We start from the raw sequence: 20,068 nt of genomic DNA, 5'->3' as shown, positions 1-20,068 counted from the left end.
CAAAGGTGTTTGCAAGTCTCTAAGTTGAAGTAAATATAGGGTGTTGTTGAATCATTCATAATAATAATAGTTATTATTTACATAATATAAATATATTCGTGGGACATGAAAATTGAAAAGGCCATTGGATGTACAAGAAAAGAAAAATTAATGCTAAGAGTGTGGAAAAATAAATTACAAGTTATATTTATATGTTTTAAACAAAAATTAATTTTTATTAATTTTTTTTTTTCATTTATTTCGGTATTTATACTCTTTAATTAAATTCTTTCAACTCTATCTATTAATCTTGTCTCATGCAGAACAAAATTCTTTAATAACACTGAACCCTTGGAGGAAACTCATTACCCGTTATCTACATTACATAGAAAGCAAACGTTTCTCAAGAAACAAGCATCGAGATAACGACCCTACTGCTATGCCTGCTTTATACCCCTTTCAAACCACGACACCCTCTCACTCATTCCACACTTACACCCGTGCACCACCAGGACTACAGAACCAAAAAAATTGGCTAAACTAGATGTTGTGAGAAAAAAAAAAAGAAGAAAGAGAAATCGGAGCTGAAGCAAGAAAACACAAAAAACTGACGGTGCCTACAAAATATTAGGAAGCTGAGAATCCAATCTCTGCTGTAACTCCTTGATCTTTAAGGAAAGCTCTGCCTTCTGCTCCTTGTAGCTCTGCACCAGATATTCCTTTCCTTCTATCACCTCCTTCAACTCTCCTACTTCCCTCCTCAGCATCTCAATCCTCTCCCCATCTCCTCTTCCTTTCTCTGGCAGCTCAAAATTGCTCTCCCCATCAAGAAACCCATTTGCATGGCCATTTCTTGCCTCGGATGGCCAAACTGTTGCCGTGGAGGGCTTGACATTGGGGCCCACATGTCCCACACAGTGATCTGCGATTGCCTTCCTCAGCCTCTGGATTTCTCTCTCAGAATCAAATAGGTCCCTGTTTGTGGCATCAAACTGCGACTGCAAATGTGTAGAATGTGCGACCTGAGCATTCAGTGAGTTTTGCAACTCCACAATCTGATCTTGCATCTCCATTATCATGTCATCTCTTCTCTTCAACTGCTGCCTCAGTTTGTGTATTACTTCGCGCTTGCTGAAAATATCAGAGCCAGATTCTGAGACACAGGGAGAGTCTGAGCAGTTTGAATGGTGGAAAGGCTTTGGAGGCAATTCAAGCCGATCAGGAGAAGAAGACCAAATAACACCATTATCCTTGTTAAATTCAGGAGTAGGAACTGTAACCAAAGGGAGAGCTCCATCAGATTCAGTCAACATCTGGCCATTGGGAGGGCACTTTATCTCCATCATGCCTTCAGTTCCTGTTTCAAAGCAATTATTACCTATGCATATAAAGAAGATTCTACGCTTTTGATTTTGGGAACACCATTAGCAAGTGTGATTTACTCAAGAAGTCCAAGGAAGTGAAATTAAGCGATGTAGGGCTAGAGGAAAAGTAACAGATTCTAAGAAATTAGAGTGTAATTGTCACTCCACCAAGGCATCAAGGGGCCAAACAACATTGACTGATACTGGAAGGAAACTGAACAATGAAGTTGGCTGGGCCATACAGAGAGGTATTCAGAGGAACATAATTAATTGTAAAGAAGAAGTTCATGAACCCTCTCTTTCTTCATGTTCTTTTAAGCACTAGTTTTCACAGAGATTTTGGCCCTGCTTCTCTTTAACCCCATGCTAATAATTAAAAAAAAAAAAATGCAATACAAGAATGTATGTCACAGCATACTGACTACATTCAATCAAGGAGAAAACACTTTTTTTTTTTTGATAAGCAGTTTTTCACTACCATTCTAATCATCATGCATAAGATACATTTGGTGCAAAAGCAAAAGCTTATTTCATTTATTGGCTCCCTTCAAGAAAAAGAAAACTGCTCTCTTGGATGGGGTTTGGGAACAAACGGAAAGGTCTAACAAGAGTGCAGAGTCATAATTAAGCATTCATATCAAATCATTTTCTCCACCTCTAAATTAAATGGTCCTACCTCCTCAATATCTTTCGCTCACATCCAAGATTGGAACAAGATAACACCAGGTAAGCTACAGTCATTATTCTATACACAGATACTAGCAACATTATAATAAAACCAGTATCCTCTCACAAAGTAATATATGAAACTGCACATAAAAATACAGACAGTTAACAGATTAAAAGATAATCGATATAATTGGTCACTACCAAAAGTTTGATGGGGTATTATAACTTACTTTAACCTTGAGAAAGTTAAAAATTAACTTAATCACAAATCACACCTGAGATGCAATTGAAGCAGCCATCATCTTCTCTTGTAAAAGAATACACATTTGAATGTAAATGGGAACCAGCAGCCTTCCTTCTGTCAGAGGATTTTGCGTCTCCTGAAAAGCAAACAACTTTCACAATTGAGAGCAAGTACATCTCAAATGACAATTTGCTATGCATATTACAAGACCTTTCAAACTATTACTAGAATTGTCTTGCTGCTTTGCGTCAAGTGCCTGCTTCAGCTTGTAACCAAGGCGAATTGATAATGTACTTAACAAGGCACCACCAGCAATGAGAATCCAATTTTGCCCTCCACCCTGAAAATTTTTCGACTTCTGAGCTCTAGGTACCCCATTTGTTCTTGGTTTCATTTTAAAGTTGGAGGGAAAAATTCTGAATCGTCAAAATAGGACCTACATTGACAGTGCACAAAAAATTCCATTGCTATTCATATTACAGGCATATTAGCTGAAACTGCTCAAGAAAGAGACAAAGTTCAAAAGATTTTAACACTTTTCAGTGGAAAAAAAGGTGCAATGGAAAGGCAAACAACACGAATCAGATACGACTTTTTTTTTAAAAAAAAAACTATCTATCTAGAAAGTAACTGATAATACAATGATAAAATTCCACCGTTCAGGACTTCCATCAATGACCAAAAAAAACAAAGAAAAAGAAAAAAGAGCAAGAACTTCTTCAGATTCTTATTTTTATATTTGTAAAGGAAAAGAAAGATAAATTATTTCACTGGTAACCCACCATTAATTTACTAAAATTACTAGCAAAAGTGAAAAAAGCATATAGTTTAATAAAATTTACCTTGCAAGGTTCATTAGTGATATCCAATTGGCAATGTTCTCAACAAAATTTAATCCATTACATAAATGGGCTGGAAAGTTCCAACCTCCCTAACCTGTTGTTGAGTAGCACTTATTAATATAAATGCATTATAAATTGATGCAGATAATATGGTAATAATGTTAGAAATCTTATTTTCAGGTCTTAGTTTTGTGAACATTTTATAGTGCAAATCTTTTGGAACTTTTTGTTTAGCACTACAAGGGAATATACTTTTTCAATCTTGTAGTTAAACTCCTGGTTTTGGTGAATGGTTGAGTCATGGTAGGATAAGGCTTATCCTCGAGATTATGCATGTTACACCTATCACATACCTTCTGAAACAAGAATTAAAGCCAAATATAGTCTCCTTAAATCTACAAAAGAATGAGACGAGACATTGCCAAACTCATTAGACCACTCATATAAAGTTCACAAAAACAAGAATTTCAGTCAGGATTAGATAACTCAACATTGTTAAAATGCGGTCATTTATCTCTTTCCAAACTGTCCACATTAGGAAAAGAGGGGCTGCATTCTAGATCAAATTGTTTCTATACCATCTAACCATTCCTGGCCAATAAGAACATAGATCAACCACCTTATAAGGCACCACCCATTTAATGCCAAATTACAAGGAGAAAAAAAAAAATACCAAAGGTCATTTGCAACCATGCGTGAAGTAGCAAATGATCAATAGACTTGCCACTACATTTACAAATACAACACCAATACACTAATATATCGTTCCATTTAATCAATTGGCCACAGTGCTCACCTTCGAGGGTGGCTTTTGTACAACAGCAGTAGGGAAAATCTTGATCTGGAATAATCTAAGAAAATGGCAAGTCATAGTAATGGATTGGTGTTGCATGCATATGAAAAGCGGAGAATCCATTGATCACCTTTCGCTCCATTGTGAAGTAGTGAGAGACTTTGTGGGCTTTGGTTTTCCATCTTTTCGGGATAGAGTGGTGGGTAATGCCCCCAACTGGTGGAGTTTTTGGTGAGTTGGAGAGGCCGATATGGTAGTTACTGCAACTTAAAAGCCTGGAAGATGACCCCCTTTTGTTATGGTGCATCTGGAGAGAACCCAACTCCCAAAACTTTGAAGATTGTGTGAGAACAGTGGTAGAATTAAAATATTTAATGTTCAAAATCCTTTATGGGTAGATGACTGCTATAAGTAGTTCTCACTTCTCTAATTTTCTAGAATTTTTGGAGTTGTGTTCTTTCTCCTCCCCCTAAGTGAGTGTCTCTCTTGTATACTTCATGTTTACTTGGGTTGCGCCCCTTTGAGATTTCTAATAAGATTGAATTACTTATTAAAAAAAATAAAAATAAAACTTTTTAGGAACTTTACTTCCCCGAATACTCCTCCATGGGACATTGGTTAAAGATGTGGTCTTGTAAATTTAAGAGTCAATAACCATGCGACGGTCAGATTCTTTCCAAGTGGCCAAAACTAATAGTTCTAATAATTTCTACTAAACCTTATTACCTTGATGCAACTTCGTACAGAAATGAAAAGGGCAACCCGAGAAAAGTTCTACTATTGCCAGCCTGTTATTCAAATCATGCACACAATATAAACCATATTCTACAATTTTCACATAGCCTAGTCACACTTCCTAAATAAATCTAGCTCCAGTCCATTCTGAAACTTCTACCACTACATACAGAAAACTTCCCAAATATTAGAGCAATGTGAATCTGGACTTACACGTCTATTTAGTTCATATCCCTCTTCAACTCTCCATTGCTTCATCCAAAAACCAGCCTCCACTCCTTAAATGATTCTACCATCAATTTCTTTGCGCTTCTGTCCACATTATATCCTTATATACACTCATACATACGTATAAACGTACATGAATACATAGATGTGCGTTCATGTTTTTTATTTGTTGAAGAATAAAACCACATTATGTGTGACATTTGTTGAAATTTCATCGAAAAAAAATCAACTAAGCTATTCTACATTTGTGCTAAGCCTCATATTTCTACAAAAAGATTAACAGCGAGAAAATCTCTCCTCGGAGTTGTACTATCCAGTATTAGGCAATCAAATTCACAGAACCAAAAATTTCACAATAAAACAAAATCTGTAAGATTCACAGGCTTCCGCCAAAACCTAAAACCAAGATTACTTTACTTCACAAAAAAATGAAATAAATTCCGAAACCGGAAACCGAATCTGCTATTGTTTCACAAAAGCACGCGGAGATTATAACAAATTTAACAAAAGAGAGAGGAAAAAAAAAATCGAAGTAAGTTTCCGGCTATTGTTTCACAAAAGCACGCGGAGATTATAACAAATTTAGCAAAAGAGAAAGGAAAGAAGAAAAAAAAAAAAAAATCGAAGTCCAGAGGTTTCTAAAATCATCGAAGGAAAGAAAGAACGAACCTCATTCAATGAGAGATTAGGGTTTCCAATTCTCTCTGTGTCTCTGACTCTTTCTCTCCAAAGAAACTCCGTCGTTTTCACCTCTCCCTCCCTCCCTCTCTCTCTCTAAGTGCTCTTTCGCTTTATCTATTCACTCTCTACAATACGAAGTTCTTACCTGAGGTATGATGAGGGTTTTGAAATGGCGGCTTTTGCTTGCCACCATTTTCCGTTACGAAAATAAATACTAAAAAATATTGTTGGGAGAGCTTTTTTTTTTTTTTTTTTGTGTAAATATTATTTTTGGGAGTTATGCATCCACTTGCATGAGTTTTTTCTCAATTCTAATTATTATTTTTAAATTAAATTATTAAAAATACAAATATATTAATTTTTTGTGTACACGTATTTTTTTGAGGCAAGCATTTGCTACATCTTCATGACACGTGGATCTTCTATTCTGTCTTCCTTACCCAAAATAAGGGAAGGAAAAGAAAAGGTCCATCCTCCTGAGTCCTGATCTTCCTTTTTTGTTGCTTCCGTTACACTGTTTGACTGTTTGTTATTACTTTATCACCTCTCATACCTCTATTCATCTTTAATTTAATTTTTTTTTTCTTTTCTTTCTTTCTTTTTTTTTTTTTAAAAAAAATTCTCTTTGAGGTACAAAGGAACAAAAATAAAAATAGGAAATTTGCATGTACTTTTACTTTTAGAGTATGACGTGACTTTTAAAATTATTATTAAATTTAAAATTTAATAGTAATTTAATAATGATTTTAAAAGTTACATTAGAGAGTACGAGAGTGAGAGTAAAAATAAGGAGAAATGCTAGAGTTCATTTTACAGCCCTTCTATACTGACATGATACCATATTTTTTTAAATAAAAACAGGAGAGAGAAATCAAGCTGTATTTTTTTTTATTATTATTATTTATTAAAATTAGGGTGTCATGTCAGTATAGAAGGACCCTATAAGGAAGCTAGAAAGAGGTCTAGTATTTCTAAAAAATAAGAGTGTGGAGCATTTCTCATATAAAAATAGAGTTGAAATTGAAATCTGCCAAAATATTTAAGGTGTTATCTATGAGTTTTTACACCGTTACATTTGAGTTTGCTAAGCATGCAATTTTTCTTTTTTTTTTGGTTGTTTATTTTAAATAAGTGGTCCAGACCATGACAAAAAAATAAAAAAAATAAAAAAATAAATAAAGAAAAAAGAAGAAGAAGTTAAGATGGTTTGGAGTGGCCATCGGATCGTCAAACCGCCCTCTTGAGTCTTGGCCACCCTTGAGTACTATCTAAAGGTAACCGAACCATCTTCGAACCATTTCAACAACTTTTTTATTAAAAAAAAAAAATATTATTGTCATAATGTAGACCGTCCATTTGAAATAAACCTTCCAAATAAAATATATTGCGTCTAATTACAATACCTAAAGAAATTGCACCCGATCTCCATCGTTGAGTTGGAGGAACGTTTTTTTTTTTTGTGCGGGCAAGTAGCTGTAGCACTTGCCAAAGACTGTGTCGGGGATATGTATTCTTTTTATAAAAGGAGAAGGTGGGGTTGATGAGTATTATTCAGCTGTCCCTTTTTTTTCTTTTTCTTTTTTCCTTTTTTTTTTTTTTTTTTTTTTTTTTACGTGAGAAGCATGTTTACAGAGTGTTAATCTTTAATAATTATGATAACAATATTAGTAAACTATTGTGAACAATAATAATCCACCCTACACATTTTGTCTCAATTTATGATTTTCCATTGTTGCTGTTCGGATACACCTTTTTCCTGTCACGTTATGTTGTGTACTTGGCCCTTTGTTTGCCTCAACAGGGCGCATAGTTGTTGGAAAATTCTTGATTACTTTTCTTTTCTTTTTTCTTTCTACTTTTTTAAAGGTAATATTAGGGTAATATAAACGATCCGAATTTTCAGTAATTTATTATTCAGATTTTTTACAATCTGGATATATGGGGGCCTACCTACACGGGTGGGCTCAAATTTTCTTAGACGGGTGAACCTCATATTAATTTTCTTGCATTTTCTTCGTGAAATGTTAGCATTTCAGATAACAAATTTGTTGAAGATCTTTATTCAATATTAACACACAGAATTGGTTACTGACCAATTTTACTATGTTATCATAAAACAATAAAATGTTGTAAAAAAAAACTAAACTAACTAGCTAGCTAGAATTAAGATTCCCTACCATTGGTTGCAATTTGGATGGTAAGAAACATGATTGGAAATTCCAATCCATCTAACTAATAATCTTACACAAAAGATTTGAAATAAAATCTCACCTACATAAAAATTAAAAACTATAGGTCACTCAAAAAAAAAAAAAAAAGGATATTTAAAAGTTGGAAGGAGTTTATGTCACGAAGGCAACAACAAAACCTTGATGAAAAAAAAAAAGGTAGATTGATATCTCCAATTTTGCTTTTGGGTGGAAAGATTTTATTCCGTATCCTTCCCAATACTTTTCCCTTTTCTAAAAAGATTCTACTAATGGTAAACACAATAAAGAAACATTGGCATTCAACGCATAGGTTGTGGATTTGAGAAAAGATTACGAAAATTTTCTATTGTTCAAAGAGAGAGAGAGAGAAGCAGCAAAAAACTTGGTTAGGACTTGACTTACTGCATCAAGCCCGTCAATGGATTGAATATGGATAAATGGACTCATTTATATAATCTGATTTTTCTTGCCTTCGACTACGCACCCAAATGTTGAGTAGGGTAATAAAAGGATAATCAGCTACTTCTAAACAGGAGTCGAGATCTGAACCAATTAGCTATTTAAATTGTTAGTAATTTGAACATTTATTACGAGAGAGTTTATACAAAATCTAATTGTTCAAACAATCTAAAATTTATTTAGACAATTGAATCTCACATTAACTATCTTACCGTAGCGGTTCAAATTGTTAACCAATATAGTAATAAAGTCCATTGAGTATTACTCTTCCACAAAAGGTAACTTAAAGGAATAGATTTATTCAAAGCTTATAAAACCAACCCCAATATACTTTGGCAATGTGAGACTATTAACATCTAGCAGGTAAAACCTAAGTAAGAGGCATGCATAAGCCTATTTTGCTATCATTGCTATAAGAGGCCTATGATGCTACCAAAAAAGTAGGGGTGTACAACCGATTGCGGTTGCAGTTATTTGGTCATAACCGCAATCAGTAGAGATCGGTTGCAGTTTTTACCAACCGCTAGTTATCCGGTTATTAAAAGGGTTAAACACATATTTGCCTCCTGTGCTTTACGACCTTTATTTTTTGCCCCCTTAGTTTCACTTTTTATCAAATTTGGTACCTGTGATATATGAAAAGACGGAAATGGTACTTCCGTTTGATTTCCCGTCCAAAACTAACGTCCACCCACGGCATTTTCTATCATGTTGTTTGGATGTTATTGGAAACGATGTGTAAAAAATTGGGTTCTGGGTTTCAAATTTTTAGGTATCTAATAACGTGGGTGGACGTTAGTTTTGGACGGAAAATCAGACGGAGGTACCATTTCCGTATTTTCATATACCACAGGTACCAAATTTAATAAAAAATGAAACTGAGGGGGCAAAAAATAAAGGTCGTAAAGCACAGGGGGCAAATATGTATTTAACCCTTATTAAAAACTAGTTATTATCCGCATAACCGGTTTTCATATATTATTGAATCTTTTTAGTTTTTTTTTTTTTTAATCCAATATTTAGTCATTCAATATTCAATGCTTAATGCTAAATAGTAATACATCTCATTACAGAATTCAGACATGGTCTTATTTAAAAGATATTATTGAAAGAAAAAAAAAAAAAAGGATTAAAAGATATATAATCATTAACACTATAGCAGATTCTCGACATAAATGCTTAAAACTAAAATAAAGCAGGTGATAAACCAAGGACGCACACCAAAATAGAATAAGGTTTTGATCAACTATGGTAGCAGAATTGCAGAATCAGGAATAAAGACTACTTTCATCTCCCAAATAAAAAACATCCTTGAACTGCTAAAGAGATGAGTAGATCAATGTCCAGGAGAAGACTTGAGGTAGCATATATATATATATATATATAACTGAAGATCGATCATTGTATATATAATGCCTTGAATGTTTGGACCTAAGGCAATATCAGCCTGATCTAAAACAGCCTTACAATTTTGAAAGGCTATGGATTAAGTTTTCTGGAATAATTTAGGTTTACAACATTTCATATCTAGACAAAAGGCAGCAAAGAGGTGGACCAGTACACAATTATATACAACTTTGACAAAAACAAATGTTACTCATTTCCATGCCACCAAACCATTCATTCATATACTTGAACAATATAGAATAGCAGGTCCCACTCTAAAGTTTATTTTCGAAAGTTGTAATATTCTATTGTGACTGTCATGCAATCAACAACCTTTAATATATAGGATCACCGAAACTAAATTAAATTTTTATCAAGCTTGGCTCAGAGTTCAAGTTCTGTGTATCTAGATTGAACCGGTTCTAGCTTCATACTTGCCTTCCCTAAAATCCTAGAGAGGTTATTTGGATTAACCCCCTTTGAATTAGCCAATCTTACAAATATTGATCAGGCGGGCTAGTTGGGAAGGGGTTATTAGTGGAGAAATGATTGTGTTTACAACTTTTGTACAACTGTAAGAACCTCTCTTATTTTTTCTTTAATTATTTTTATTATTATTATTATTATTATTTATGATCAATCATTGGATCTGTTTTTCTACATGTAAACCTTAAATTTCTAATAGTTGATCTTAAAAGAAATTGTTAGAGTTATACAAAAGTTATACGAAAGTTGTGCAAGATATATATATACATTTCTTTTTTATATATTTTAATTGTATAAAATATATAATTGTAGTTACATGAGAATATGGAAAACAGTTATTCTATCCCAATCCAATTGAATTCTAAACAAGTTCGTATCAATGTAAATTTAGCAAATTTGTTAGTAGATCCTTGCTTAAGGAAAAAAATTCATAATTGTCATCCTAATGATAAAAACCAAATTTGAAAAGCAAAATCTATAAAAAGGATATTGTTAACCACTTAACAAAAATAATTTGACAAACTCTGGCGGTCATTTTAATCTAGCAGTAAAGAAATCATTTTCAAAATATGAAAACTCGTCGAGGACAAGTAAATAAATTAACACTAACTAGGCAGGAAAAATTAAATTAAGAATTACATTTATATGTTTTAAACTTTTTTGAACTATTTATTTACTTTGTTGATATATTATTTAATATTTTTAATTAATTTTTACTCAACTCTATTTTTTAGTCTTGCCCCCAACCAAAATTTTGGTTCTGCCACTGTTCACACCGTTTGCATTGAATTGGTGGGGAGTGGGACTGTTATTATCCGCATAACCGGTTTTCATATATTATTGAATCTTTTTGGTTTTTTCTTTTTTCTTTTTAATCCAATATTTAGCCATTCAATATTCAATGCTAAATACTAAATAGTAAATGATGTAAGATACATCTCATTACAGAATTCAGACATAGTCTTATTTAAAAGATATTATTGAAAAAAAAATGGTATTAAAAGATATATAATCATTAACACTATAGCAAATTCTCGACATAAATGCTTAAAACTAAAATAAAGCAGGTGATAAACCAAGGACGCACACCAAAATAGAATAAGGTTTTGATCAACTGTGATCCAAGGCAGCAGAATTGCAGAATCAGGAAAACAGAATACTTTCATCTCCCAAACAAAAAACATCCTTGAACTGCTAAAGAGATGAGTAGATCAATGTCCAAGAGAATACTTGAGGTAGCATATATATATATAATGCCTTGAATGTTTGGACCAAAGGCAATATCAGCCTGATCTAAAACAGCCTTACAATTTTGAAAGGCTATGGATTAAGTTTTCTGGAATAATTTAGGTTTACAACATTTCATATCTAGACAAAAGGAAGCAAAGAGGTGGACCAGTACACAATTATATACAACTTTGACAAAAACAAATGTTACTCATTTCCATGCCACCAAACCATTCATTCATATACTTGAACAATATAGAATAGCAGGTCCCACTCTAAAGTTTATTTTCGTAAGTTGTAATATTCTATTGTGACTGTCACGCAATCAACAACCTTTAATATATAGGATCACCGAAACTAAATTAGATTTTTACCAAGCTTGGCTCAGAGTTCAAGTTCTGCATATCTAGATTTAACTGGTTCCAGCTTCATACTTGCCTTCCCTAAAAATCAAGAGAGGTTATTTGGATTAACCCCTTTGAATTAGCCAATCTTACAAATATTGATCAGGCGGGCTAGTTGGGAAGGGGTTATTAGCAGAGAAATAATTGTTTTACAATTTTTGTACAACTCTAAGAACCTCTCTTCTTTTTTCTTTTCTTATTTTATTATATTTTTTATTTTTTTTTTATGATTAATCATTGGATCTATTTTCTACATGTAGACCATAAATTTCCAATGATTGATCTTAAAAGAAATTGTTAAAGTTATACAAAAGTTATGCAAAAGTTGTGCAAGATATATATATATATATATATATATATATATATTTCTTTTTTACATATTTTAATTGTATAAAATATATAATTGTAGTTATATGAGAATATGGAAAACAGTTATTCTATCCCAATCCAATTGAATTTTAAACAAGCTTGTATCAATGTAAATTTAGCAAATTTGTTAGTAGATCCTTGCTTAAGGAAAAAAATTCCTAATTGTCATCCTAATGATAAAAAACAAATTTGAAAAGCAAAATCTATAAAAAGGATATTGTTAACCACTTAACAAAAATAATTTGACAAACTCTGGCGGTCATTTTAATCTAGCAGTAAAGAAATCATTTTCAAAATATGAAAACTCCTCGAGGACAATTAAATAAATTAACACTAACTAGGCAGGAAAAATTAAATTACGAATTACATTTATATGTTTTAAACTTTTTTGAACTATCTATTTACTTTGTTGATATATTATTTAATATTTTTAATTAATTTTTGCTCAACTCTATTTTTTAGTCTTGCCCCCAACCAAAATTTTGGTTCTGCCACTGTTCACACCATTTGCATTGAATTGGTGGGGAGTGGGACTGTGTATCAGTTTCAAGCCTCTTATTTCATATGTTTATCATTCATAAAATGTTAACGATACCAGGAGTTTTACAGTTTACACTACTGAAAGCAATAAGGCACATGTGAAAACTGTAGCAGCCACAGAAAATATCTTTGGCAAAGAGTAAGACAGCAACCTATTGGCTCTGGATATGGTTCTCCATGAGATAGACACTGCTCTGCATCAATGTCACATACTTTCTGGTCTCATGCGCCTGTTTGAGTCCATTTCTCCTGTTACATCAAATGTGTACATCACAAATCCAAAACAGAAATAAGACACCCTTTAAAACTACAAAAGATAGAGAGAACAAAAAAAGGTAATAGCATCAGTATCAAACCTTATTCATGGCCCGTGCATCTTGCTACCTCAGTAGCTTATTCAGGCTTTTGACACGTGATGATGGCAAACTTAATCAGGTCCTTCTTAAATCCTTCGATCATCAATGGCATTGCCAAAGCTCCCTTTATGGTTTTTAGTCCTGATACACTCGTTAGTTAGACGTAAAGTACAAGATTGGATTTAATGAAAGCTAATGATCTTTCTGTAGCAACTGGGAATCAATTTTGTAAAAAAGGCAGCACATATATAGCAAAATTTCCTTGTGCAAAGATTTAGCATGTAGTTCAAGACTAACCTACTTCAAAGGGACAAAATTTACTAGAGATTTTACCATATGCAGATCAGAATGTAGGCAATGATTCCATTGAAATAAATGAAACCTGAGGGGTGCCAATGAAGTCTATCTCAAGTGGTACTTCTTCCTTATAACAATGGTAAAAAATGGGGTTGAGTATTCAAGACCATGAAACCTGAGGGTGCCAATGAAGTCTATCTCAAGTGGTACTTCTTCATTATAACAATGGTAAAGGATGGGGTTGAGTATTCAAGACCATTAGGATGCAAGTATAACTTACTGATAAAAAGAAAAAGAAAAGAAAAGAAAAAAATAGATACATAATGAGACTTAAATGAAGGGGAAAATATCAAAATAATCTCCTATATGGTTCGGGTTTTTTTCAATCAACTCTTGTAGGTTTTCAATTTTACCAATTAGATTCTTGAGATTTAAGACAGTATCAAATAGATCTTTCTAATTTTTATATCAGAATGCGTTTGAAATCTCCCTCCTAATCCTAAAGAAAAAAAATGCCAAAAATAAAAACCAAATAATCTCTCTATGACCGTGTAGGGCAATAAGGTTGGACCTCAATGGCCAATGGAGGTTACTGTGGACTCCAAAGTCATGGAGGTTGGCTCCATGGCTGTGGAGAGACCTCAGCACCTCCGTGGCCCTCCACAACCATGGAGGGAATTTTTTTTCTTCTTCTTCTTTTTTAATCTTATTTGTAGTTTTTTCTTTGGGGTTGAAAAGAGGAATTTCACAAGCATTCTGTTGAATGAGTTGATGAAATAAGAATTAGATGGACCTATTTCATACCACCTAGAATTTTAAAGATTTGATTGATAAAATTGAAAACCCAAAGAATAAATAGATAAAAGTCCAAAACCACTTGAAAAACATTTTCCCTCATTGAAATGAATTATAAGTGCCACAAGGTTTGTTAAGCTTAGTAGCTTACCACTTCGCAACAGCGATGTCAGGCCCTTCCATGTCAATGCCGACTGTATCACTGCTGGCTCCATGGCTGTGGAGAGACCTCGGCACCTCCGTGGCCCTCCACAACCATGGAGGGAATTTTTTTTTTTCTCCTTTTTTAATTTTTATTTGTAGTTTTTTCTTTGGGGTTGAAAAGAGGAATTTCACTAGCATTCTGTTGAATGAGTTGATGAAATAAGAATTAGAGGGACCTATTTCATACCACCTAGAATTTTAAAGATTTGATTGATAAAATTGAAAACCCAAAGAATAAATAGAAAAAAGTCCAAAACCACTTGAAAAACATTTTCCCTCATTGAAATGAATTATAAGTGCCACAAGGTTTGTTAAGCTTAGTAGCTTACCACTTCCCAACAGCGATGTCAGGCCCTTCCATGTCAATGCCGACCGTATCACTGCTGGCTCCATGGCTGTGGAGAGACCTCAGCACCTCCGTGGCCCTCCACAACCATGAAGGGAAATTTTTTTTTCTCCTTCTTTTTTTATCTTTATTTGTAGTTTTTTCTTTGGGGTTGAAAAGAGGAATTTCACTAGCATTCTGTTGAATGAGTTGATGAAATAAGAATTAGATGGACCTATTTCATACCACCTAGAATTTTAAAGATTTGATTGATAAAATTGAAAACCCAAAGAATAAATAGATAAAAGTCCAAAACCACTTGAAAAACATTTTCCCTCATTGAAATGAATTATAAGAGCCACAAGGTTTGTTAAGCTTAGTAGCTTACCACTTCGCAACAGCGATGTCAGGCCCTTCCATGTCAATGCCGACCGTATCACTGCTGGCCAAAATGGGGCGACATACGGCGACCAATCTGCTGTCTTTATATCCTGTCATGGCAGCGAAGGAATTTACCATGGTCTCATATACAAAATTGAAGTTTTTTCAAAGGACAAGACGCAACTAAAAATGAGCAGTCAAGGGTCAGGTTGACTCGCAACTTTAGTCAATCAATTAGGGGACTCAAACACTAGGTTTTAAGTAGCTTGTTTTCTCATGAATTTTATGTCAGCCGTAACGAGAAAAGCTAAATAAATGTTTGGGCTCAAAGAGTTGAGTTTCAAGCTCTTCTTTCCCATCCAATTGGGTGGGTAAATACCTGGACAGAAAGGGTCTCCAGTAAGTTGACATAATCAGCAGTTGAACACCATGCTGGAAGATAAAAAGATTTACATATCTTGTTCAGAAGCTCTTTCTCCCACGGCTGCAAAGATTCCTCAGAAGGAGCGAGATCCCTATGGCACCATGTTACTATTATAATAGTCGCTCCTGGGGCTGCAACTCGAGTCAACTCATTAACAAACTGCCAGTGAGAGAGAGAGGAAGTTAATACCAGTACACAACAATAAGCCAACATAAAGTGAAAAAGAAAGTCCAAGCATAAACTCTCTTAAGCTTTTCAGGCAATAAAATGGAAATTGAACTTATCGAGATGGAATAGAGAAAGAACCTTTGCTTTGTCAGGCATGTGTTCACCGCTCTCCATGGACCACACCAGATCAAATTTCCCATCAGGAAATGGTTGTTCCAAAGCGTCTGCAACTTGAAAGGAAACCTGCTAATTGTTCATATTGTTAAAATCGAAACACTACATCAAACACCTCCTGTCTGCTGTTATTGAGGCAATCATAAATGGGGTCCAAACTTTTTGGTCATAGCTTTAGCGTACATATCAAAAATCCTGCTCCCGGGTTCTGAAAAATCCCAGACCTCCTAATTCCCGCCATTAGCATCAATTTATATCTCAAGCTATTAAAAAGATTGGAAACAAAAATTTGAAACCTACTAGTACAAGGAAGTAACTAAGGAAAGGGATGTAAAGGAAAAAAAATACCAACAATATCTCAGGCGAGGGAGTGAAACTTCAGAAATTTATCAGGAGGCAAAGAATCAGTATGCCACGCTTTGAAACATATCTTGTAATCAACTCTACCAATATACGAATGATGAGCTGAATATGTCAGAAACCAGAAGGTTCACATTTTACCTTGTCGGCTAGTCCTTGAGCAGCAGCAAGAGCATTAGCTCTTTGGGCCTGGACAGGACTAAGGGTGATACCTTGGCATTTGGCCCCGTATTTTCTTGCTAGGTATCTGGAGCTACCGCCTATCCCACACCCAACATCAACCACGCTTTCAGGCCATTTTGTAGGGTCCTCTGCAAACCAATTCAGAGGGAAAAAAAAAAAAAAAAAACCTTTGAAAGCTCATATTGATTCACAAACACGAGCACAAGCACATACTTTGGTACAAAAAAAGGTATGAGCAGATCAACTCCGGTCCTCCAACAATTCAATGACCTCTCCACGTCAGAGAATAATTAATTGCATAAGATGCCACCTCGACTACATTATCAAACTCAAAATAAATAAATAATAATAACAATAGTAATAAAAGTCCTTCAACACACATGGAGGAACCGAATCTCCAACAATTTGCTACCTGGATTGCAAATGTGAGACATGCTCAAGCAGGGCCGGGCTGCTTGAACCTTATTAGGGCAAGTGGACCCACAGAGGCTCCCTCACATCTGTTGCAACTCTTGCGGCAAAATTGTTTGAAATCTCTACCCCAAGATGGCTAGTTGTATCTTGTCAAAATTAATGCAAAAGGCTGAGAAGCTTTATAAGTTTGACAAATATAAATGAATCTAATAAATGAAAAAAACAAATGGAAATCATGGGCCCTACCAATGCATCAAATTCAAGTACAACAACCTACATATTTAATCAATAGGTCCTTATCATGCAGACCCTATTTCTCCCTGCTGCTGTCAAAGCAAATACATGAAACATTTGATTTGATTTTACCTGAAGTCCATTAGAAGAATATTTAATTGATTAAATTTACAATTTTTTTTCATATCAGCCTTAATATAGGATATTTTCCATATTAGCCTTAACATATTTTTCTTTATAGGTATTTAGCATTTCCATCTAATACAATTGTATAATTAAGTTATAAAGATGTAGTCCTTCTAGTGATGTAGGCCAAGGCCGAACCACCCAATTTTTTGTATTCTCCACTCTTTCTTGCTTCCACTTCTTTCTCCATATTTTATATTTTACCATAAATTTCTATACGATTGCATTTCTTATCATGCAATCATGCAAACTACACTTCTTACTATTACTATCAAAGCAAATACAAGCATATGAAGCATTTGATTTCATTTTACGTGAAGTTTGTTAAGAGTAATAGTTAAGTAATTAAATTTACTCTTTTCTATCTTTATTATATAGTGATCCTGGTCCGAACCTAACTACTCTACCTCATAAGTTTAAAAATTTCATATTTTGGGTTCAAATATAATGATTAAGTGATTAAATTCGTTATTCATCATTTTTAATTTCTAAGACAATTAATAATTTATCAACCACGATTTTTTTTCCTAAACTACCCTCTTATTTCTAATAATAATAAATAAATAAAACACACACCAAAAAACGTGTCCGTTTACACCACACCAAATCATTCCCACAATCCCACTCCATCCTTTTACAAATTTATTGTTGAATTTGTGGGATCACGTGATGAAATGTGTAGATCCGACAAATCTAACGGTAGGTTTGCAAATCCGCCGCATGGAGATATACTCTATTATTTTATTTATTTTTTTTTTGAACAATTATTATTTTTCAATAAGACATACATACTCTATTATTTTTCAATAAGACTTATAAACTATACTTTTATCATATTACTATCGCACTTTGTTGATTCAATGCCGATGGCCATGAGTCGATGAGTGGGATAATGGTGAAAAGAAAAAAGTAGTTTCGAGAATTACTCTTCATAATAATCGCAAGACGCTTGTTTTGATAAGGTGAGGGTGAGAAAGAGGAACCGACCTGAAAGCCCGGCGAATCGGAGCGCCTCATCGATCATGCGGATCTGGGCGGCCCGATGGTCCGAGACCGAAACAGTGGAATCCGGGTCGTAGAACCCGTGGTGCATGTGGTCGCCCCAGATGTTCTCCCACGTCCCCGACGACTCGTCGTAGAACTCCGCTATGCCCTTCTTAAGCGCCCCGTCTTTCTTCCCCTCCGCTTCCATCGAACGTGACGCCGCGGCCGCCGCAAGTGTCAACCGCCTCCTCCTCGTCGAACCACGCGTGCGATGGAGTATGTGAGGCTTCGGGCGGCATGTGCAGAGGAGCTGGCAAGTGGGAAAGACTGACGCGGTCATAGAAGATCTCTGGAGCCTCTTGGCCGGTCACTACTTTCTTGTCGATATCTCTTTTCTGCGCTATTTAATTTACGCTAAAAACAGCGAAGATGGCCAATATGTGCCACTGCTTAATGGAGTTGGTTCTGATGGAGTTGGTTCTAATTGATTGGTCCCATCGGACGGTTTTTGATTGGTAATGCAAAGTTTGATTATGTAGTAGTCAGGGGACTGGTATAGTGGGATGGGATATATGCTGATTTTTTTTTTTATTCTTTTGGATTTATATTATTATTATTATTATATATATTGCAATGAGAATATTATGGCGGTCGCATCATGCGGTGGCTGATTCTGCTAGGCCAACGTGGCATCTGTGTTTCTGATTCTTTATTCGAATAGAAATAGAGATATTATATATTGACACTCTAAAGAATATTAAAGAATATTTAAACTTTAGAGTGAGTTATGTAAAACTTATTTTGATTAAAATAGGTAACAAAGTCTTAAAACTATAGGCAAGAATAAAGTTATCGTCCATTTGTGAACAGTGTAAGGCCACATGAGGTTGTATTGTACACGGATCTAGTTAGTATTTTATTGTTCTTTCTTTCTCTTTCTCTCGTTTTCTTCGCGTCTCTCTCATACTCCTCTTCCTTTTTTTCCTTTTCCTTTCCTTGCTAAAATTGATGGTTTTGGAGTTTGGGGTTGAGGTTTGATTTTATCGGCCTAGTACCAGCGGAGCTACTTGTGGTGGATCTCAGTGCTGTTGGGCAATTCTGGTTCGGTGGTCCTGGGCTATCCCTGTAATAACCCCGACTCCCTTTCGAGAGTAAAATAGTCTTTTATTACCTATGAGAATGAATGACTGGATAAAATAATAAAAATCCCGATATTTTATATATAATACCTTATGTTTTATTAAATACCACTTTTATATTTTGTCAAATACCTTTTTTTACTTTCAAAAATAAAAACTTATTAATATTGAATGCCTCTTTTACATATGACAATTTATGGTAATATTTAATACCTAAATTTTTGTCTCTAATTGCCAAAAATCCTAGTGGTCCCCAAATGAAAAAATCCTAAACTTATAAATACAACTTATGGCCGTCATTCGCTTGTCGCCTCAGAAATATGTCCCTCTCAGCCGTCTCTTTCTCTCGCAAGAAATTTTTACAACCTTTGTCTCCCTCAGAAACATTGCAGGTATGTTCTAGTCTCTTTTCTTTTCTCTTCTATTGTTGGAGTACCACAGCAGGCCTGTCGCTTTGTTTCTTTTATTTTATTCTCTTCTCTGTTAAAAATCGAGTACATGTTGGTCTGTTTGTTTGGATTTCCTTCGTTTACTCCTTCAATGTATGGACGTGACCTCTGGCTGCCGTCCTTTTTTTTTTCTCTCTTTCATCAAATGGGTAGGACCACAAGCTTGACTTTCATTGTCTATTTTACAATTTTTACTCTACTCGTTCTCCTCTCTGATACACTCTCCTCTTTCCTTAAATTTTACTTTTCTCCCTCTTCTCTCAAATACAAGCCATTATGACTTGTCCTTTTCACCCTTTTACTTTTACTTTCATGTTTATTTTATTATCATTTCCTATTTGTTGTATGATTTCCGTAGCTTAGCTTGAGTAGTCTTTCT

General features: G+C 34.5%; 2 protein-coding genes across 5 annotated transcripts; both read right to left on the bottom strand.

Moving 5' to 3' along the window:
• Positions 1-330: 330 nt before the first annotated feature.
• LOC133855672 (uncharacterized) lies at positions 331-5,728 on the bottom strand. 3 transcript variants are annotated; one of them, XM_062291440.1, is made up of 5 exons: positions 5,524-5,728; positions 3,099-3,192; positions 2,467-2,692; positions 2,288-2,392; positions 331-1,336 (listed from the first exon to the last, which is right to left on the bottom strand). In XM_062291440.1, the coding sequence occupies exons 3-5, from the start codon at positions 2,648-2,650 to the stop codon at positions 597-599; spliced, it is 1,029 nt and encodes a 342-aa protein (XP_062147424.1). In that variant the 5' UTR covers positions 2,651-2,692; positions 3,099-3,192; positions 5,524-5,728; the 3' UTR covers positions 331-596. The 3 variants fall into 3 exon arrangements, with proteins under 3 accessions (XP_062147424.1, XP_062147423.1, XP_062147425.1); XM_062291439.1 differs by lacking the exon at positions 3,099-3,192 and having other exon boundaries at positions 5,524-5,727; XM_062291441.1 differs by lacking the exon at positions 3,099-3,192 and having other exon boundaries at positions 2,482-2,692; positions 5,524-5,727.
• Positions 5,729-12,616: 6,888 nt separating this feature from the next.
• Positions 12,617-18,623, bottom strand: LOC133855646 (gamma-tocopherol methyltransferase, chloroplastic-like). 2 transcript variants are annotated; one of them, XM_062291437.1, is made up of 7 exons: positions 18,105-18,620; positions 16,242-16,411; positions 15,705-15,809; positions 15,354-15,557; positions 14,982-15,084; positions 12,973-13,113; positions 12,617-12,865 (listed from the first exon to the last, which is right to left on the bottom strand). In XM_062291437.1, the coding sequence occupies exons 1-6, from the start codon at positions 18,439-18,441 to the stop codon at positions 13,010-13,012; spliced, it is 1,023 nt and encodes a 340-aa protein (XP_062147421.1). In that variant the 5' UTR covers positions 18,442-18,620; the 3' UTR covers positions 12,617-12,865; positions 12,973-13,009. The 2 variants fall into 2 exon arrangements, with proteins under 2 accessions (XP_062147421.1, XP_062147422.1); XM_062291438.1 differs by lacking the exons at positions 12,617-12,865; positions 12,973-13,113 and adding an exon at positions 14,621-14,791 and having other exon boundaries at positions 18,105-18,623.
• Positions 18,624-20,068: the final 1,445 nt, after the last annotated feature.

Source organism: Alnus glutinosa, chromosome 1 (genome assembly GCF_958979055.1).
Source record: "Alnus glutinosa chromosome 1, dhAlnGlut1.1, whole genome shotgun sequence".
In the NCBI taxonomy this organism is placed as follows: Eukaryota; Viridiplantae; Streptophyta; class Magnoliopsida; order Fagales; family Betulaceae; genus Alnus; species Alnus glutinosa.
The sequence above is the reverse complement of the archived record's forward strand: the minus strand, read 5'-3'. Positions and strand labels throughout refer to the sequence as shown.

Coding starts and splice junctions, on each gene's coding strand:
- LOC133855646 (XM_062291437.1), bottom strand. CDS start 18,441: ATGACCGCGTCAGTCTTTCCCACTTGCCAGCTCCTCTGCACATGCCGC. Junction 16,412..18,104: donor CCGATTCGCCGGGCTTTCAG/GTCGGTTCCTCT, acceptor ATTGGTTTGCAG/AGGACCCTACAAAATGGCCT. Junction 15,810..16,241: donor CTCAAGGACTAGCCGACAAG/GTAAAATGTGAA, acceptor AACAATTAGCAG/GTTTCCTTTCAAGTTGCAGA.
- LOC133855672 (XM_062291440.1), bottom strand. CDS start 2,650: ATGAAACCAAGAACAAATGGGGTACCTAGAGCTCAGAAGTCGAAAAAT. Junction 2,393..2,466: donor TTCTAGTAATAGTTTGAAAG/GTCTTGTAATAT, acceptor TTTGCTTTTCAG/GAGACGCAAAATCCTCTGAC. Junction 1,337..2,287: donor CTGCTTCAATTGCATCTCAG/GTGTGATTTGTG, acceptor GCTTTGAAACAG/GAACTGAAGGCATGATGGAG.